The following is a 20,155-nucleotide window of genomic DNA, read 5'->3' as shown; positions in this document are numbered from 1 at the left end:
TGCCTTGGGGTGGGGGGCTGCGTGTCCCCGGGCAGCCTCAGGCGTGCAAAGTGGGGCAGGCAAATCACCCAGGCTCCTGGGAAAGCGTTTGCTGCTTCCTCCTGCTGGAAGCAGTGCCACAGGGGCAGGGCTGGCGTGTGGGCCCTTTGTGCTGAAGCCGTGGTGGCAGATGTGCTGGCTGTCACTGGCACAGGGACGCTGCCAGGCTGCAGGGTCCTGTGGCCTGCCGGGCTGCCCCGTCCCCCGGGGGACACAGGGACGCCTCGAGTGTGGCGGGGAGCAGGTTCCCACTGCGAAGGGTCTCCCGGGAATGGCTGCTCCTGGCAGCCCTGTGTCCAGGAAAGGAGATGCTGGGAAGTGGGATGCTTCTCTCTGGGTTCCCAGGCGCTCTGCTCTCCTCCCCGGTGGGAGGCTGTTTGGGAGCCAGCACAGCCCATCTGCGCTGTGCCAGGCTGAGAGGAGCCACAAGTCTCAAAGGTGATGTTTAATTTCCTGCTCTGAGTGTGCTTCCCCCTTATCCAAAAACCCTCTGCTCTCGCTGAGTTCTCACAGGGTTTCTGCTGTGTGTTGAAACAGAGAATCCCCCGTCCCAGCGTAGCTGCGGGGCTCCTCGGGGTCACCGCAGTCTGCTGGGAGAGCTCTGGCCCCTTCTCGCCTTCTCTCGAGTAGCCTGGCCCAAGGTGGGGCAGCCCCAGGGCCAGTGGTGTCCCCCCACAGCAGGACAGCACCAGGACGGTGGCAGCAGCAGCCGGCAGGGGTCTTGCAGGGGCTGCCCCTCCATCTGCAGCCTCATGCCTCCCGCACGGGGAGCGGGGGGAGCCGCCTGCCCTGATGGGGGTGGGATGTGCCTGGTGGCGACGGAGGGAGGATGCTCATCGGAGCCGCGCTGCTGCTGACCCTGCGCTTCCCCTCTCTGCGCCTGGTGCGTGCGAGTGCGGCGGGGGCTCCGCGCTGCGGCCCTGCCCGGCGACAGCGACAGCGACAGCGCGGAGCGGGGCAGCCCCCGGTCCCCGGGGACCCACTGGCACAGGGGCAGCTCTGCGGGGCAGCTGCGGCACGGCTGGCCGTGCCCTGCCGCCTCTGCAGGGACCCTCCGGGCAGGGACCCGCTGCGCCGGGCCCCCGCTGCCCGCGCTCCTCCGCGGCTGCGGAGCCGGGCTGGGAACAGAAACCCCGGCGAGAGGTTGTGCAAGAAGGGGGGACCCGGGAGGGCACGGGCGGCCAGTGTTGAAATTCCACGCTCTTACAGAAAAGCCCCCGGGCAGAATTCCTGACAGGGGTGATTCATCCCCCACTGGAAGCGATGACTTTGCCTCTCCAGTAAACACTCCCCAGTTCAGCGGGGTGCCACTGTTCCGTCCTGCCACCCGCCGTGGGGCGACAGGGCCGCCCCGAGCACCGCAGGCAGCGCCGGGGGCGCTGAGGAGGGCCGGGGAGGCAGTGGGCGGCGGGGAGCCGGCTGCTGGGCAGCAGAGCGGTGGGCACCAAGGGCAAAGCTGAATCCTTGGCTCCCTGCCCCGGCTGCCACCCAAACCCGGCGCAGGCCGTTGCTGTTGCCAGGTGCTTTGGGGCCCCCATCTCCTGCTGGTGAGGGCACACGGGACAGCCTTTTCCAGGAAGCACGCGAGGGCAGCCAGGCTGTGGAGTTCCCGACAGCAGCTCTGGTTTTAATAACAGCAAATCAATGTGCTTCCTCCCTGGCCTCCCCCTCCAGTGGCTTCCCCATAAGGCAGAACAGCCCATATGAGAGCCCCAGCTCTGGCCATGGAACATGGGGCTCTGCGTGCTGGTGGCCCACGCCTGCCTGCCCTGCGTGCTGCAGCCTGCTCCTGCGTGCTGCCTGAACCCCAGCCCCGCTGTAGGGAGGGAGGGTTGGGGGTCCTCACTGCCCCGGCCCACCTCTGCTGTGCCCACCCCCTACACGGGAGGTTGCTGCCTCCATGGCTGGGCATTCCCAGCTGCTCCAGAGTCTTGCCTCCCGAGTCCAGCCCCGTGCTGTGATTCCGCCTCCTCCCCGTGGGTTTGCACAAACCTCGCGCTTGCTTTGTGCTTGTTTTGAGAACAGATTAGTCATGGCTCTGAGCTGGCTTCCAGCAAATGCACAACAGCCCCATGGAAAAACGAGAACAGCAAAGTGATGACTCAGCAGGGCTCCCACTCTGTCCCTGGGGTGCCAGCTGTCCCTGCTCCTGGCTGGCCCCGAGCACCAGCAGAGACCACCCGGGGATGCCGCAGCTGAGCCGGGGTGGGTGGGCGATGGCAGGAAAGAGCCGGGGCAGCGCCTGCCTGGCTGCCTGGAGGCTGCAATAGTGCTGGCAGGGTGGGACGCACCCCCAGGCCCTTGGGGGTGACAGGCAGCGTTCTCCCCTTCCCCTGTCCCCTCCTGCACCTGGCGGGCGGGGAGTCCCCTCCAGCCTGCAGGCACCTTGCTGCCCCCAACCCCCGCTGCGCGTGTGGCTGCAGCATCCTGCTGCCGGCAGCTCCAGCCCGGTGCCCAGCAGGCCTGCTGTGTTCTGGGGATGCCACAGTGGTGGGTGGCTGCGAGGATCCTGCCAGGACCTCAGCGGGCTGGGGATCCCCGGCTGTGCCGGACGCCAGGGCCCTCCCGGCCGCCACCTGCGCGGCAGTGACGGGAACTCCCGGGGCGGGCCCTTACCGTACCTCACACCTTGCTCGCAGCCCTGCCCTGCCCTGCCTTGGCTGGCTGCCCGGCAGCACAGCGCCTTGCCAAGCCTCATTGCCAGGTGGCTTATCGCGATCCCATGGCGCTGGACACCAACTGGTGTCGGCTGCCAAGGATGAACAATGTAATTACTGGAATTACAGTAAAGCGCTCCCATTCCCACTCATTAAATGCTGAGACAGGGCCCTTGGGTCCTTCTGGGGAGCATCTGCTCCAGCTGTGCCCTTTGCCAGCCACACTCCCATCGTCGCCCAAGCGGCGCCGCTGGCACCCGTCACCCCGTGCCCGACCGGCGTGGCTGGAGCTGCTCTCTGCTGACGGCAGCCGGAGCCGTGGGACGGGCAGAGCCCACCAGGCTGGCGGGGACCTCCAGGCCCCCAGCAGTGTGCACTGGTGAGGAGGGGCAGGCAGGGAGAGCAGGGAATGCAGACACAGGGTCCCACATCCGGGAGCTCCGTCCCCAGCCACGTGTGGCTCTGCCACTGCTGGCTCCTGTGCCACCGGTCCTGGCCAGGGCTGATGCGAGGCCAAGGGATGCTCCAGGGCTAGGCTTTGGCACCTGCCCATGGCTGCTCTGCCAGGGTCATCTGAGGACTCTGCTGGGCAAACACACCCAAGGCAGCTGGCAGCTCGCTGCTGGAGCGCCCACGGGGACCTCCCGTGACGCGCCGTGTGCCCAGGAGTGGCCGCAGCCGGTGCTGGCACGCGGCTGCTCCCCGCGAGCGCAGGTGCAGGAGCAGCGTGGCCCGGGCCCGGGTCTCTGCCAGGGAGCAGAGCTGGGCGGGGGGGCCGCGGCAGAGCAGCCTAGCTGCTGATGGAAGGACTGAGGAATCCACAGCTGCTGGCTCCCTGGAGCTGGCGCGGGTCTGGCTGGGGAAGCAGCAACAAAGTAGAGTTTCCATGGGGATGTACACAGCCTGCTGGGCTCAGCTGCATCCCAAAATACTTCCTGGCCTGGGCACGGCGTCCTGCTGCCACCCCTGCTCCCTGCCTGCTAGTACCAGGGAGAGCCAGGGCCAAGCCAGCCCCCAGGGCCCCCCCAGCCACCACGGCTCTGCTCCAGGTCCCTGGCAGCTGAGCTGCTTCCAGGACAGGGACTTCGAGCAGTACCTTGAGTGCAGAGGCACAATTTGAGGGGCAGTTGTGGAACCGAGGGGCTCTGGGGACATAGAGCTGCAGCCCTGCTCCTCCTCCAGCCCAAGCAGCTGTCTCTCATCCTGGGCCTGCAGCTGGGACCACCACTGCCAGCTCTGGGCTCTGCTGAGGAGCTCGTGCTTGTGCTTCCTGGCGGCTCCCTGGGAGCAGATGTCCCAGTCTCTGCTCCCAAGTGTCCCCGTGGCCCTGGCCTGAAGAGCAATTGCCACGTAAGGAGCAGGTGGTGCCATTTACAGTAAGTCCCAGCTGCTGCACAGCCCTTTCCTGCATTCTACTGGGAAACGTGGTGGTAGATGTGGGAATGTCCTGGCGCTGCAGAGCCAAGCAGGAAGAAGCGCGTGGAGGGAGTGCCGCGAGGTCGGGCTGTTCACCAAGCTCCCTGCCGGCCTCTGCCGCCCCGGGGACCTCCACTGCCCCGTCCTTGGGGTGCCGGTGTGGGGCTGGGGAGTCCTCATGGGTCTGCCCAGCTGCCCTGTGACCAGCTGGGTTTTCTGCACGCTTGGTGTAGCCACGACAGAGCCGCGGGGCCGAGCCCTCTGCCGCTGTGCCCGCAGCAATCTCCGGCTGCGGTGGTTTCCTGTTTTGGCTCTGCAGGGGCTGGTACACACCAGAGCAGGTTTCCTGCACCCCTGACCCCACAGGGTTCAGGTTCACCATCCCGGTGGACACTTCCTTCTTGTGCCAGTAATGAGCCAGCAGTGTGATGGGAAGCATTGGTGGCTGCCCTGCACCCCATGGGGGGGCCGGGCTGAGGCGGGACGGGGGCTGCAGGGGCTGTGGGGCAGCAGCCTGTCCCTGCCTGACCACCCTTCTGTGCCCCAGCACCTTGTGGGGCTCTCAGTGGGGCTGGTGCCCTCACCCTGCTCCGCATGGCCACCACCACAGCACGGAGGAGCTGATGGCACGGGGGGCATGCACTCACAGCTGCACCGGGTTCTGCCGGGGCTGCTTGGTGCCAGCCCCAGGAGATCTGGGGTGTGCAGAGCTGCAGGACGACGATGTCCCAGCCCTGCCTCTGGAGCCCTGTGCAAATTCCGGTCTGGCTCCTGGCACCATCACAGGGCGACAGGCTCTGATCAGCCTGATAACATCTTCCCCATGCAGGAGCCCTCCCGGGGGAGCTCAGCTGCCCCAGCGCTGGTGAAGGGCAGAGGGGAACTGGCTGTGTTTGATAGACTGCTTACGAAACGCAGGACCAAGTCCGCTCAGCTGCTCTGGAGCACAGAGAGGTTTGTGAAACCTTCAGCAGGGATTTGCCCGCCGGCGGCCGCGTCACTGCTGCCGCGAGCTTGGCTGGATTCCAAGAAAGCCGCGGGGCTGGCGGAGCTTCCCGGATTCTTGATTCAGCCGCGGGTTGCAGCACCGCGAGGGAAGAGGCCCTTGGTCGGCAATGCCAGGGCCCTTCTGGGAAGTGAAGAAGCTGGGGCTGTTCCCACAGAGATGGGAAGGCTGGGGTCTGGCTGGGAGGACACGGGCAGGGTCACTGCGGGCAGCCTGGCTGCTGTCCCGGGGGGCAGCTTCCCACTCTGCCCCACCCTGGGGTGCTGTGAACCCCTTGCTCTGCCAGGGGGCTGGGTGTGCTCGTTAACCCCCGGGGCCCTGTTTTTCACCCCCTGATTCACCTCGTCCTGCCTGGGGGAGTGGGGATGCTCCTGCCAGCTGGGGCTGCTGTGCCTGCAGCACTGCTCCCTCCCCACGGCCGGCGCTGCCGGGAGTCACCGGCGCTGCCGGAGCCCCAAACTCGGGGACGTGCCTCGGCAGGGCCTGGCAGGCGGCCACCCCTGCGCGTGGACATTCCTCGCATAGCTGCAGCGGGTGCCTGGGCAGGCCGTGGCGCTCCTGGCAGCACGCGTGCCACAGCCACACGTAGTGGCCCCAGAATAGCCACTGGGACTGTGCCATGCCCGCAGCCTGGACCGGCACACTCACCATCCCTCTGCTCCAGGCCGATTCCTAAGGAAATCCTTTTCCCAGCAGCAGGGATCCCCAGGGGGGCGGGAGCACTGCTCATGATGCCAGGCATAATGCCCACAGTGTGGAGACTGCAGACTGGAGCCTGGGCACAAAGCACCCGGGCACTGCCTGCTCCTCACAGGCAGGGGTTCTGGGGGAGTTCTGGGGGGCTGACCTGCTCCCAGGGGATCACCCACACCCCTGCATCCAGCTCTTCAGCCAGGCACTGCACGGCACACCAGCCAGCCAGAGCTGCAGGTTGATTCCCACGCCCACTGCATGCCCCTAGCAGTGGAGGACAGGCGCTTCTGGGGGCAAGGACATCCCCGGGAGAACTGAATCCTCTCCTCTCCCTTGGGCATCTGTGTCTGGCTGGGGCTCTGCACAGGACAGAGCTTTTCTCGCTGTGCTGTGGGGGTGAGCAGTATCTTGGCACCCCCTCCCCTCCCAGAGGGAGCACCTGCAGACCCTTTCCTACCCACACCTCCAAGTGCCCTGCTCCTGCAGCTCCTCACCCTGGCATGTGCCAAAACAGGCCTGGGGGAAGGCAGGACTGGCTCAGCCCTCCAGGAGCACGGCACTGGGGCTGTGCCCCAGGCCAGCCGCGGCCACCATCTCGGTCCCTGCTGTGCCCAGGGCCGTGCCTGCCGTCCCGGGAGCAGATCCCATCCTCGTGGCTTGGCAGGCGGAGGACGTCGCAGGGCTCAGACATACCTGGGTGCTGGGACAGAGCTTACGCAGCCGGGCTGAGTCACCGGCGGGATCACCCGGCGTGGACAGCGGCTCCAGGAAACGGTGCTTACGCGGTGTAAACACATCCCAGCATTGTGCCGGGGCCAAGCGGCCTCAGGGGTGCGAGAGAGAAATCAAACCAGATCTGATGGTTTTCATTAAAAAATAGTGCTCTTTATTATAAATTATGGAAACATTTTCTTTCTGAATATAAATATAAATATGTGCAAAGTTTCATCTGAGTTTGGTTTTGGTTGAATTTTCAAGCATTGTTTTGCTCAGCCCTCAAGGCTGGAGGTGAAGATGGAATCTTTATAAAAGACAGTGATTCACGTTGGCCTGTAAACATCCCTTCGTTTAAAAAAATAAGAATAAAAATTAAAAAAAGCCAGAAAACCCAACCACTTCTCTGGGCGGACGCAGAAAAGCACTCACGAGATGACACGCTCCAGGGGACGGTCCTGCTGCGCTCCCGCAGGAATTGGTGCCCTGCAGAGCAGCACAGCCGGGTCTGCGGGGGTGGCCGGGCAGAGGCGGGCTGTGACTGCAGGGAGAAGGGCCCGGCGTCCTCGGGGTGATCCTCGCAGACGGTCGTGTGGGACTCGGCAGCATCGGGACGCGACGCTTCCCCTCCAGCTTCACAGCACATCAGCGGGACCATCACTGCAGCTGACGTGCGCTCACCCAGACCGCGGGGCACGGGGGATATTAAGGCTTAGTCCCCTGGAAAATGGAAACGCGGGGCAAAGGCATCGACCTCTTAGTCTGGGGCTTGATGTGAAAGGAGCTTTCACCCACAAGGAGGCAGCAAGAGGTACAGTATGGGCAAAAAAACACCTTCCCCTTAAAACTGAGGAAAAGTGATCAGGCACTCCCAGGCTCCAGTGCTTTCCGTTTCTCAGGGTGGAAGGGGCTCTCGCCAGGACACCCCCAGGATGGGGCTGGCGGGGCGCACGTTCCCCCGTGCTGTGGGAGCTGTCCTGGCTGCCCAAGCCCGCAGGGGCTTTGCCATGGGCTTGTCACTGTAACATCCACAGTCTGGTCAGAGCCATCTTCTTCCCCGTGGAGAGGAGGCGTCACGCGTGATGAGGAGTCCCCCCAGCACCAAGTGTGCCCAGCTATGCTGGCCACAGCCCTGAGCCCAGGGCAGCTCGCCTCAGTTCCCCCTCTCTCCTTCCCAGATGGAGGGGCTCGGCATGCCCTGCCAGCTCCCGTGCCGGTGGGGCATTGTGCCTGTCCCCTGCTCTTGTGCTTGTAGCATGTGACCTTGCTCCGCTGGCCCCTTAGAGAGGGGCATCGTACTGGTCCAGGAACTCCTTGATGGGGGCCGGCAGCTGAGTCATCTTCTCGTAGGAGTCCAGGTGCCCGTTGACGGTCTTGCGGCAGAGGTGCTGCAGGGTGGAGACACTGGAGGAGAGCGGGCGGCTCAGCACCAGGGGGATCTTCTCGCCGCCTGAGTAGATGTAGTAGGTGCGCTTGGGGTGCAGGGCCCCCCCCGGCTGCTCAGGCACGGCGCAGGGTGTGGGTGGCATGTAGTGATGGACCAGCTTGAGCACGCAGTCGAAGCGGGGCACGGGCTGGCTGCTGTGGGGATCGCTCTGCAGGGAGAAGCTGCCGCCCTCGCACTGGATGCGCAGGTTCTTGGTGCCCGACTCCGTCTTGACGCTGAGGGTGAAGAAGTGCCTCTGGTCCGAGCTGTCCCTGATGAGGAAGGTGCCAGCCGGCTCGGTGCTCAGCAGCAGGTTGGCCTCACCACCTGTCACCGTGCTCCAGTAGAAGCCGCTCTCCTGCAGCTTGCGTACGGTGTTCACCACCAGCTGGTACTCGCTCTTGGAGCTGAACGTCTTGAGGCGCAGGCTGGTGTCGAGGGGGCGGCTCATCCCGGCGGCGGGGAACTTGCTGTGGGTGACCATGGCGCAGGGAGCCAGCTTCGTGTGCTCTGGATGCTGCTGCCAGCAGCAGCCGCTGCTACACCATCACCTGCGGCACAGAGAGCGGTGAGTCCCGGCACTCCGCTCCCCGGCTCTCCCTTCCCGGGAACACATGCACCCCCGGTCCCTGGCCGCTATCCTCCCGCGGCAACAGCGCTGCCGGTTCCCGGCGATCGCCTTCCGCAGCTCTCATTCCCAGAAAAGCCGGCAGCCCCCCTGCCCGGGTCTCTGTTCCCGGGAACGGCAGCACCCATCCCCGGCTCTCCCTTCCCGGGGGACCCGGCAGCCCCCGTTCCCGGCGACTGTCCTCTCGCGACACCGGCACTCCCGTCCCCCGCTCTTCCTTCCCGGGAGCCCGGGCACACCTGCGGTCTCCCGCTCTCTCCCCTCTCCAGGAGCACCGCTTGTGATGGTCCCCTGCTCTCGTACGCCCGGGGGCACATCGTTACTCCAGGCCACCGGTTATCGCCCCGCTGAGGCACCGACACCCCCGGCGATCCCCTTCCCCGGCAGCACCGGCATCCCCGGTCCCCGGCGATCGCCCCCCCCCCCCGCCGAAGGCATCCCCGCTGTCCCCCCGTCCTCTCCGGGACTCCCTCCCGCGGCCGTACCTGGGGCGCGGGAGCCGGTCTCGGCGGCAGAGCGGGGCCGGTGCGCGGCGGCGAAGCTGCCGAGGCGGCCCGGGGCGGCCTCTTATAGCAGGCGCAACGCCCGCCCTCGGGTTCCTGGAACTGCGCGGCTTCTTGTAACGCGGCGGCACCGCCCGCGCCCCGCCCGGCCCGGCCCGGCCCGGCCCGGCCCCCCGGCGCCCCGCCAGCCCCTGCTCTGCCAGCCCGGGCCCCCGGCCTGGCCCCACCGGCCCAGCCCGGCCCTTCCCGCTCCGGCCCCGGCCCTGACAGCCCCTTCTGGGCAGGGCGGCTGCCCCCGCCCCTCGGCCTGCGGAGAAGCGGAGAGCCCCGCTGCGGCCCCCGGGGGCCCTCGCCGTCCCCCGCCTCTGCTGGGCCCGCCCGACGAGCAGTGTGGGCTCGGCTGATGGGGGGTACGCCGGGGGGTACACCGGGGGTACACCGGAGCGGGGGCTGCCGGTCCCACCTCCCCACGTTGCCAGCGCTGATCTCCGTGCGAGGCTGCCGCCAGCCTCGGCCGCGCTTCCTGGGGGACCCGCGGGGTGCCCTCGGGCCGGAGACGAGGGGGAATCCGCGCCCGGGGCGGTGCGGGGGTCCCGGCTCCGCAGCTGCTCGACCCCGCGCCCGAGCGGGGCGGCGGCGGCTGCGGGAGCCCGGGAGGTCCGCGCCGTGCGTGCTTTGGACATGTGGGCTGGTGGGGAGCCCGGCAGGACCGAGGCCCCCTGGCCGTGGCCGCGCCCCGGGGCTCGGTCCGAGGGGGCTCCTCCGCCCTCCGCCCCGGGCCCCGGCCGGAGCCCCGGCGGGGACGGTGCCCGGCGGGAGGAGCGGCGCCGGAGCTCCCCTCCCCACGCGTTTGGCAATTGTTGGTTCCGAGCTCGCACACAACCCGAGCTCTGTCCGTGGGTTTATTTTGAACAGTTTAATTTGCCCCGGAGGAGCGGCCGCTGCCCGGCAGAGACCAGCCCAGTGCGGCAGTTCTGGGAATCGGCGCCGGCGAACCGGCTGCTCTGAAATGCAAACGAGCCCCGGAGCGCTGCCGGGGCGGGCAGGGATAGCGGGGGAGGGACGGCACGGGCACGACGCGGCTCCAGGGCTCCCCGGCGGGACCGGCTCCCCGTATCGGGACCGGGCGGGGGGACCCGCGGTCCCCGGACGCTGCCCTGCCCGGCGGGGCGGCGAACGCCGGTTCCGCCGAGGGCAAGAACCGTGTACGTCCCTTCGGGGCCGTTCAGCCGCGCCGGGGCTCGCCCCGGGGGGAGATGAGACACCGGGGGGTGACACCGCCGGGCAGGCGATCCGGCTCCGCGGGAGCCCGTCCCACGTGCGCGGACCGGGAGAGCCCCGGCGCGGCCCCGCCGCACAGCGAGCCCTTCGTGAGCTGCTCGCGGCCCCTTCCCGGCCCTCCGCGGGCTCCGCGCTGGCAGGCCGGGCGGGACGCGCGGCCGGGCCGGGGCTCCGGGGCTCCCGGGAGCCGCGGGCCGGGCCCGGGCGGGGCGAGGCGCGGGCGGCGGCGCGGAAGCGGAAGGCGGTGTCGCCATGGCAGCGCGGAAGCGGAAGGCGCGGCGATGGCGGCGGGCGGCGCGGCGCTGTGGCGGCGGCTCTCGGCCTGGCTGCCGCGGGGCCGCCTCGGCCTGGCCGCGCTGCTCGGCCGCCTCTCCGACCGCCTCTCCCGCGGCCGCGACCGCCGCGCCCGCAGGTAAGGACCGGCCGCGACCCCGCCGGCTCTCCCGGGGCTGCGAGGCGGCGGGAGCCCTCGGCCGCCCCCGCGGTCGGTGTCGCGTTACCGGGGCATCCCCCGCTCGCCGCTTCCCCTTTCCGGCCCGGCCCAGCCCCTCGGAAAAGCCGCGAAGGGTTGAGGGGCGGCCCGGTACCCCCAGGCCGGGGTCGGGGTCGGGGTCGGCTCTGCTCCCGCAGACCCCTGTAGCTCGCCCCAGTGTCCGATCGCCCTCGGGACAACAGCTGAGCCCTATTTCCCCTTCATTTCCTATTCCCTCGCCTCCCGCTGTCCCCAGGCTGGCACAGCTCAGCCCTCGGGGCGGCACCGGCCGGTCTGGCTGCTCGGCCGGGTGCTCGCGGAGGGCGAGGTGCCCCGCAGGACCGGCTCCAGCCGCTGTGTGCCCGTCGGCGGGAGCCGCGAGGGGCCGGGCCCGCCGTGCCCGCGGCCGTGCCCGCTGGCTGTCACCGGTGACACTGACCGGCGGCAGTGGCCCGCCAGCGGCTGTCACCGCACTCCTGGAGCAGGTGGATCGTCAGTCTGTGTGCTCTTGTTCACACCGAGGAAGTTGCCACGCTTCTCCTTTGGTCTCGCCAGTGTTTTTAGGGCAGATGGATTGGGCTGAGCGCTGGAAAGCGATCACTGAGCTGGCAGAGCAGCGGTGCAGACCCCCCCGTGTGCTGCTGTGTGTGGGGGTGAAAGGACAGCTCTGTGTCCCCAGTTTCACTTCACCTCCGGCTCTGAAGATGAGGTTTTACAGTGAATAGGAGTTTCAGATGCATTGTGAGTTTCGTACCAAACCTACATTTTAAAAATAGAACACACCCCAGAAAGCCCGTTGTTTCTATTTAGGGTAAACTTTTTATTCAGAAGGGGTCTGAGGTGGTTCCTTTTGATTCCGTTTTCTCTTTCTGGTTAACTCAGTGATGTGAAGTACGTGGAAAGGGCTCCCCCTTAGTTCATTTTCTGTTCCTCTGAAACCTGTTTTGTCACAGTGTGGAATTTTGATGATTTCTTCATAATGTTACATGGTTTCTGATAGTTGGGTGTGCGTGGTTGCAAGGGTTGGTTGTACCGGGTAGTCACTGAGCTGATGTCAGTCATTGGTGGGTAGGAGCTGCTGCTCTGGGAGCCAGTTGCTCTGCCAGTGGCTCTGTGATTGGAGCAAAATATGGATTTATTTGATAATTCTAAAAGCTATAGGTTCTCAACGCTGAATAAGGTGTAAATCTCAATATTGGGTCGAAAGACCAAGCAATGTTGACGCATTGTAAATTACTTAGGGAGTGAAAATTCTGGAGGATGCAGTTAGTGAGGATAAATTGACCTGTGCAGAATTAATCTGGACCAAACCAAATAGTACTGGTGCTGCAGGTTGATGTTCCTCCAAATGTTCCAGTCAGCGTCCAGATGCTCCAAGCTCAACCCATCGCTGCCTGGAGCCTTCAGAGCTGCCCTGGGAGCTGCCCCTGGCTCCAGGCAGGCAGGGAGGCAGGTGCAGTTGGACTCGCAGTTCCAACAATCCTTGCTAGAAAATGCCTGCTGGGAATCGTTTCTGGAAAGTGTCTGCTTGGCCACTGCTCTGGCTTCTGGAAGGGTAATTGGCTTGGCCAATGAGATAATGAGGACAATGTTCTTCTCTGTTGATTGTTATTCTAAAATACATAAAATTTGCCACGGCTTCCTCCCTGGGAATAATTCCAGAGGATGTTGTTTGTGACCTGCAGGGCTGGGTTGGAGCCCAGCGATGCCGCTGCTCCGTGGGGTGAGCATTGGGTGGGTTTTAAAACCCTGTGTGTTTGGATCCAGTGTGAATTCCTGTAGCTCTGTGCCATGCTCCCTTGCAGAGACGGAGCAGTGGGAATCTGCTCTCTGTGTGTGGCCTGTGAGGCTTGAGGTGAGCAAAGGTGTGTAAAGGTTGTGCTCAGGTTCTTTAGAGGCTTAGGAGAATGTGCCTGGAAAGTGGTATTTCTTGTGTTTCTGTTCTGCTTTAATTTCTTTCTGCGCCTTTTAGGGGATATTTGCATTGTTTTTAACAGCCTGTGCTGGTGATCTCTGTCACTTCTGGGTATTCAGGCTGAGCCCAGTCCACATGATCTGTTAGAACCCACCGTCCCAGGAATTCCTGCACCGACTGACTCAGATTTCGGTGTTCATGAATAGTCAGTGACAAACTCGTGGATTTGCCAGGAAACGCCACTATGAACTGGTTTCCTTGTAAGGATGTTTGGAAACCTCGTGAAGATCCAGGGTTGTATCATGAACCAGATGAGTGAAATCATCTTCCTGGAATCTCTGTTCTTTTGGGCTCTGGATTGTGGTAAAAAGCCAAAGTTCCTCATAACAAATTCTGGTAAAGGTTGTGATCAAGTTTCCTCTTGGTGCGCGGTGATGGTGGAATCATCAGGATGGGCCACAGGACGGTGGCTGCCTGCTGGCCCCAGGACCCGCTGGTCCTCAGGGCGAGACAGCCAGCCTGGTTCCAACCCCAAAACCCGGCTCCCATGAGCGGGGTTTGCAGCCTGGAATGGCTCCTGTGGGTTCAGGGATGCAGTTCAGTCCCTTGCTCATGGATTCCTGGATCTCATGGGAGCTGCTGCTGCTAATTGTGCTGAAATGTGGTTTTGTCATGCGAGCAGACTCCTGCCGGGGGTTATTCTGTGACTGGATGAATTTGCATGTGTGAAACCTCGGAGAGGAGAAGTTGCCGCTTGCTTCCTGTCACCCGCTGCGTGATGCTGGCAGTAAGCTGGTTTCTTCCCAAAGTGACTTCAAAGAAATTAAATTTGTTCCGAAATTTCTTTTTGAAGAATGAGTTTCCTGACGTCTCCCTTCCTGGGAATGTGTGGAAACCTCCCCTTTTGTGAAGTTTGCAGGGGAAGTTGTGACCCTCTGCCGTGTTTCTGCGAATGCCGGCGGCATTGCTGGAGGGGGATGGATCCCTGTCGTGGCCCTTGGCACATCCCTGCTGGGACATTGTCGCTCCTTTTGCGGGTCGTTCTCGGGGTGTGATTGCTCTGCCTTTGCTGGGGCTAGCACTTGGTCACCTTGCTGCTGTAGATCTATTTTTGGATGAGATTGAGGGGTGGAGGCATTTTTCTCTTTAAAGCAGTGTGATCTTTAAACCTGCAACATGAACTGCAGCCCAGCTGAGAACAAAGCTGACATGAGGGGGGTGTTGGCCATGGCCGAGCTGATATGTGCGTGATGCAGATAATTCAGAAGTGTCTGGTTGCAGGTACAGGTGGTACCAGCGCAGCACTGCCAGACACCTGAGCATCCCCACTCTCATTTTCTGCAGCTCCCGGCCTCCTTCCCCTCCCATGTTGTCCTGAAGTTCGTTGTTTCCCCTCATCTCCATGCCAGCTCAGGGGAGGAGCTGGTGATGTTCAGATCTGCTCTCCCACGTTTTGCCTGTGTCTCTCTGTTTCTACATTTGGCTTTGGTGATCCAAATCACATTCTGGAAGGGGAAAGGCGTTCTTGCCATTGTGGATCCTGCCATGCATTGGCCCTGGCTGCAGCTCTTCCTTTGCCTGCTTGGAGTCTTGCTGGGAAGCAAAAGTTTCACTACAAGGAGTTTCTCCATCTTTCTTTGCACAGATCATCATGGCTCCTTCTAGCCCCACTCCTCACCCCTCCTGTTCCAGTGATCACAGCCCCACCGTGTTCCCTGTGTCCAGAAGGAGCACACAGGTTCCAGTGGATCAGGAATCTGGTCCCAGAGTTTGGGATCTCCAGCTCGCATGTCAGGGTGCTTTCATCCCCGGCGGAATTCTATGAACTCCTGAAGGTAAGCTGTGGGCTGCAAGTTGTGGGAATGGTTTGATACAGTCCCAGTTTTGCAGCTGCTGCCTGGTAACTGCTCTTGTGTGGAGTAGGGTTAGCTGCAGGGAATGTGCTCTTCAGTTTCCCAGGAAGCACGAGTTTCTTCCTTGAATTTTAGAGGCAGCAGTGGTGCTGCTGTGGCTCCGCAGAGCTCTGTGTGTTGCACATCAGCACTGTCCATGTGCTGCCTTTCCTCTCTCTAGGCCAGGGAGCCAGAGCAGAGATGTGCTGAGGGCATCCTCCCAGGGCAGTGCAGCACTGCTGGCTCTGGGCTGCTGGCTCCTCAGGCCCAGACGCCCTGTGTGAAATTGAACCTGTGTTTTGCTGCTCCCAGGTGCAGATAAAAGCAGCCAAGCAGCGGGTGGTGATGGCCTCACTGTACCTGGGAACAGGACTCCTTGAGCAGGAGCTGGTGAGTGTGGAGGGTTTGGGAAGGCCAGGAGGGGAATGCAGGGGAGGGATGTGCAAGGGAGGCACGCTTCTGGTTGAGGTCTGGTATAGAGCCAGGGAACTGCTGCACTTCTTCAGGGCATAGTTAGCCTGGGCCTGTCAGAAGGGACTGGCCTGCTGTTCAGGGTGCTCAGGGGGGCTTTGTAAAACTCAGGTCATGGGAATCTATTTTTCCCTGGCATTTTTCTTGAATGAGATTCAATCTGTAGGTGTGTACTGCTGTGTTTGGTGCTCCAGGTGCAGAACACAGATGAAGGATTGGTTTTCTGCATTTGAGACTGAGATCAGCTTGGCTTCATGGTATTTGCCTTTTTTTGTTCTTTCCTCTGGAAACAAAAGCGTTTTTGCCCAAGGGCTTGAGGAAGAAGCCTGGCCTTGGCCGGGTTCTGATATTAGGAAGCAAATGCCCTGGCAGGGTAAAGGTGAATGGAGCCTGCCTAGGATTTATGCCCAACTTTGTCTGGGCTTGCACACAGGATTTGAATTTGCATGTGACAAACAACCTTGTAGTTCAAGAATAAAAATGCAGTGAATTCGTGCCAATGTTTGTCTATGGTGATGCGAGTCTGTGATTTGGGAATGATACTGGGACTTTTTCTGTGAACATTAATTGCTCTTGTGAGACCTGAAGAATGTGGACATGTAAAACCGAGGCCCTTTGGTCTGTGGCTTCAGGCTGATGGAGGCTGCCAGGCTGGCAGATGCAGAGGCTGAACTGGCTGTGCTTGGCACAGGGAGAAAGGGTGTGGGAGCTGTCTTGGCCACGGTCTCCTGCTGCTGAGCACTTACCTTGGAAAGTGTATTTGCTTTTGGAATGAGGAGAGAACTCTCTCTGCAGGTGTATTGCTTGGAAGAAACACTGGAGAAATCACTGCAAGCAAAAGGCTCACCCGACCTCAGAGTTTCCATTCTCCTCGACTACACCAGGGGCTCTCGGGGTAGGAATTGCTGCTCATTGCTTTTGTCAGAGCCAGATTTTACTGTTGGGCTAGAGAGACAGTTCTTTTCAGAGTGGGTATCTCAACCAATTGGACCTACTTGCTTAAAGCATGCACATTTCAGGATTGGCCTTTTGTATTCCAGAACTGCATATTCCCAAAAAAATCTTCAAGCTGAACAGCTTTTCTTCCAAGAATAGGTGGTAGGGGCAAGAAGGGCCAAACTACTCTGTGCAACCTGTGTAGTCTTGCTTGGTTCATTTGTTAGTGCATTTGCCCTTACCCATCATGCTCACTTACATTTTCACTTTGAAAGGAGAATGGGAACTGTTGGAAGCAGCAGCACACTGAATCAAGAACCTGTGGTCATCTGCAGTGACTTGTAGATGTGTTACCAGTGCTGGTGAGGCTTGGTTAAGAAGCTTGATAAGTGTCAGACCTGCCCTGTGACTGATTCTGAATGTCAGTTTCAATATTGACATAGCGCAAATGAAAGTGATCTAAAAAAAAACAAATAGAAAAGGAAAACATGTCAAGTGCCAGTGGATGGGAGGGGTGCTCCCCCTGTAACCAGCTGAGGAGCTGTGCCATGATGTGTCCTGTCTGTGTGATCTTTGTGTGGAACTCCCTTTCTCTCCCAGGCAGGAAGAATTCTCGAACCATGCTGATCCCGCTGCTGCAGCGATTTCCCGAGCAGGTCCGCGTGTCCCTCTTCCACACTCCAAACCTGCGTGGGCTGCTCCGGCTCCTGATTCCAGAGCGTTTCAATGAGACCATTGGGCTGCAGCACATCAAGGTCTATCTCTTTGATGACAACGTGATCCTGAGCGGGTGAGTCCTGCTGCGTGGCCTTGGTGCCATCGTGCCCTTAGGGCAGGGTGGCTGTGCTGCCAGCGTTGTCTGAACATCTGCACTCCATTGTGATGCTATCAGTGCTCTTCTGAGATGGGAGAGCAGCCACAGTTCCTGCACATGAGATTCTCAGGTGAAAGCAAGCCTTTCTTAATGGGAAAAATATTTTGAGATTCCAAAGGAAATGGCAAATTTGTGCTTTAGTGCAGCTATCCCAGAGTGAGGCCTGTAGGCTGGCCTGGGAGGTTGAGAATCTTGTGCCCGTGCTCTGAACCCGTCTCTTCCCTTTCTGTTCAGTGCAAACCTGAGTGATCTGTACTTCACCAATCGCCAGGACCGCTACGTCCTGCTGCGGGACTCTCCCGAGATTGCAGACTTCTTCACGGAGCTCGTGGACGCCATTGGAGACGTGTCCCTGCAGTTACAGCAGGATGATACGGTCCAGATGATGGAGGGAATGGTGCACCCATACCAAGGTATGAGGGAGAGGAGGGAGTTGTCTCGCCTGGTGGGTGATGGGATCCAGAGGAGAGGAGTGACAGCCAGGGTTTAAGGATGAGTTAGACTCCATCCATGTGGGAATTGCTGGGTGTCTGAGCATTGTTCAGGCTGTGGGGTGTCCTGTTTTGTGCCATCCAGTATTATAATCAGTATTGCTTGAGTTTCAGGACTGGGTCTGTTGGGGTTTTCCCAGCACAGTGGCTGTCACAGGCTGATTTGACAGGGCATGCAGAGACTGGAAGTAACTCTGCTGGCTCATAAATGTGCTGCTTTTGGCCTTAAACAAGAACTTCAGTCCTTTGAGAAGTATTTCTGATATTAGCAGCTGCAATTCCAGGTGCTCTGGGTGTGCATGTTCTGAAGGGTTTATGAATGTGCTGCTACTGTTGGTAATTAATCTTTTGTAGTAGAGTTTGTTCTGGGAATTGAATGGGAATCAGTACAGGAAGACTGGGAACAAGCGTAAAATTGGGCAGAGAAGGGCAGTGAAATGCCAGGCTGATTGCGTCATCAGTTTTTGTCCTGGCCTTGCACTGCTGGGTGATGTAAGTTCAGGCTGGGGGTGGGAGTTTATTTGTGTGTTCCAGCTCATTCTTGGTTGTCAGTGTAGCCTCACCCTCGTCCTCTCCTTTCTCAGAGGATTTTTCAGGCTGCTGCCAGTTGCTGAGCATTTCTCTTCTGCAGTGTAGCTCTGCTGACCTTGAAGCAGCTGGTTTGGGCCTTAAGACAGGGAGTCATGTGCACTCTGTTGGCTCCTGTTTGTTCCTGTATCCATGGCCTGTCAGTTTTCCCTGGTGTGCACGAGGTGACACGTAGCTGTGTGCCTGCAGACCTCAGACCCATCTCTCTGGCTTTTCCTGCAGGAGACAAAGTGGCTTACTGTGAGATTGCCAACCGGAGGGTGATGGAGGTCATCAACTCTGCCCGCACACGGCAGGAGCTCCTCCATGCAAAGACTTTCCACAGCAGCCAGCCAGGCAGCTCCCTCTTATCCCAGCAAGGCTCTCAAGCACCTGGGAGTCTGAAACCAGAACCCGACACCTGGATCTATCCCTTGATCCAAATGAAACCTTTTGGGATTCAAATAGACGAGATGGTCACAGAGACGCTGCTGACAGAGGCTGAGCGGGATGCCAGGATATACCTCACCACTGGCTACTTCAACTTGACACAGGCCTACATGGACCTCATCCTGGGCACACGGGCCGAGTACCGCATCCTCCTGGCCTCGCCAGAGGTCAATGGGTTTTTTGGTGCCAAAGGGGTGGCAGGTGCCATCCCTGCTGCCTACGTTTACATTGAACGCCAGTTCTACAGCGAGGTCTGCTGCCTGCAGCAGCAGGAGAGGGTGCAGCTGCAGGAGTACTCCCGTGCTGGGTGGACGTTCCACGCCAAAGGTAAGGTGCTCTTATCCCCAGGGGTCTTGTTCAGAGGTGTGAGAGCTGTGCATTTGGATTGCGAAAGGAGTAAGGGGCTGGCTGGCTGCCAGTCTGGGCTCAACCTTCAAAACACTCCTCCAAGGTTCAAACAGCGTGCTTGTGCAAACCTGGAGGGAGGCTTTGCATCACTCGGGGGACGCCTTGCCTTTGCCTTTGGTTCAGTACAGTTCAGGGATGGTTGAGAGCTGTCCCTGTGGTGGCACCGAAGCACTGCCTGGATGAGAAAGGTGATGTAAGGAAAGGAAGCATCTGGATGTGTTTGTGATGCAGTCAGTGCCCTGGTGCAGCTTCTCGCATCCCTTGGGCTGGTTTCAGCAGCAGGAGCGCTGGCTCTGCTGGGCACCTGCAGCCGTATTGGGGCAGGTGCTGGGAGGGAGCTGCTCCTGGGGCCTTCCCAGCAGCAGGTCTGTGTGGGGACAACGTCAGTGCTGGGGGATTTGCACCAGCTCCCGTTCCCAGCTCGCAGGGGGTGCAGGGTGAGGAGCTGCAGCCTGTGCTTATGGGAGTCAGGGCAGCCAGAGGGCAAGGGGCTGAGGAAGGAATATGGACTAACATGCAGTGAGTTAATGAGCGCTATCCTCGAGGTCTTCTCTGGGAGACCCTGGATTCCTGCTGGATACACTGTGCCCAGCTCCCTCAGGCTCAGCAGGGTGCTCCAGCTGGAGTGTTTGGGCTGTGACTGGAGCACTGGGGCTCCGGCCGTGCCTGTTTTGAAGAGAGCTGTTAGTAGGCATGGCTCCATCCCCCTGCTTCTCGCAGGGGTGCTCAGAGGGAGGCTCAGAGGTGGCAGGGAGGGAAAGCTGCCCAGTCAGCCTTCTCTCGACTGTCGAAAATCCCTGGGTGCTGCTGGGTGCCTCTGTGTTGAAATGACAAACAGATCTCAGAGTGCCCCTCCCCAGCTCGGCCGGGAATGCAGGGAAACCCTTATCTGACACAGGGCAGCCCGAGGGAGGGCCCTGCCTGCCTGCCTGCCTGGGGTGTCCCGTGTCTTTCAGGATGCACATGCTTGAGCAATCCGTGGTTCCCAGGTCCTGCCTCTGTTGAGCACTGCTAACTCCCAGCGGGATGTGGTTTGGCACAAACTGAGCCCAGAAACAAGGGCTGCTTTCCCCACTAGCAGAGTGCAGATGGTCACCGGTGCTGTTTGGGCCAGCCAGGCCTCGTGGGACAGTGCTTTGGGCTCTCTGCTGTGTGGTGATTGCTTGGAGAGGGATGCAGGGCTTGGAGTTCAGCAGCTCCTGTGCCTGTCAGGAGGGACAGTTGGAGACTTTTGCTGCCTTGTTTCCATTCCCCTTCAGGGTGCTGGGAGGATCAGTGTGCAGCTCCTCCTCCGGCATGCTCTGCCCTTGGCACAC

General features: G+C 61.1%; 2 protein-coding genes across 2 annotated transcripts in view; one reads left to right on the top strand and one right to left on the bottom strand.

Annotated features, from left to right (window-relative positions):
* Nucleotides 1–6,674: 6,674 nt before the first annotated feature.
* SOCS3 (suppressor of cytokine signaling 3) lies at nt 6,675–9,169 on the bottom strand. Its single transcript, XM_038157530.1, has 2 exons — nt 9,065–9,169; nt 6,675–8,502 (listed from the first exon to the last, which is right to left on the bottom strand). The coding sequence occupies exon 2, from the start codon at nt 8,433–8,435 to the stop codon at nt 7,806–7,808; it is 630 nt and encodes a 209-aa protein (XP_038013458.1). The 5' UTR covers nt 8,436–8,502; nt 9,065–9,169; the 3' UTR covers nt 6,675–7,805.
* A 1,454-nt stretch (nt 9,170–10,623) lies between these two features.
* The window catches only part of PGS1 (phosphatidylglycerophosphate synthase 1), a 16,384-nt gene continuing 6,852 nt past the window's right edge, over nt 10,624–20,155 (top strand). Inside the window, exons 1-7 of the mRNA XM_038157306.1 lie at nt 10,624–10,775; nt 14,396–14,585; nt 14,955–15,032; nt 15,909–16,008; nt 16,650–16,839; nt 17,158–17,336; nt 18,225–18,758. Coding sequence (XP_038013234.1) covers nt 10,645–10,775; nt 14,396–14,585; nt 14,955–15,032; nt 15,909–16,008; nt 16,650–16,839; nt 17,158–17,336; nt 18,225–18,758 — 1,402 coding nt within the window. The 5' untranslated portion in view covers nt 10,624–10,644. The remainder of the gene's footprint in view (nt 10,776–14,395; nt 14,586–14,954; nt 15,033–15,908; nt 16,009–16,649; nt 16,840–17,157; nt 17,337–18,224; nt 18,759–20,155) is intronic.

Source organism: Motacilla alba, chromosome 18, assembly GCF_015832195.1.
Source record: "Motacilla alba alba isolate MOTALB_02 chromosome 18, Motacilla_alba_V1.0_pri, whole genome shotgun sequence".
Lineage (NCBI taxonomy): Eukaryota > Metazoa > Chordata > Aves > Passeriformes > Motacillidae > Motacilla > Motacilla alba.
The sequence above is the reverse complement of the archived record's forward strand: the minus strand, read 5'-3'. Positions and strand labels throughout refer to the sequence as shown.

Bases quoted from the DNA above. Each gene is read 5' to 3' on its own strand.
- SOCS3 (XM_038157530.1), bottom strand. From the start codon at position 8,435: ATGGTCACCCACAGCAAGTTCCCCGCCGCCGGGATGAGCCGCCCCCTC.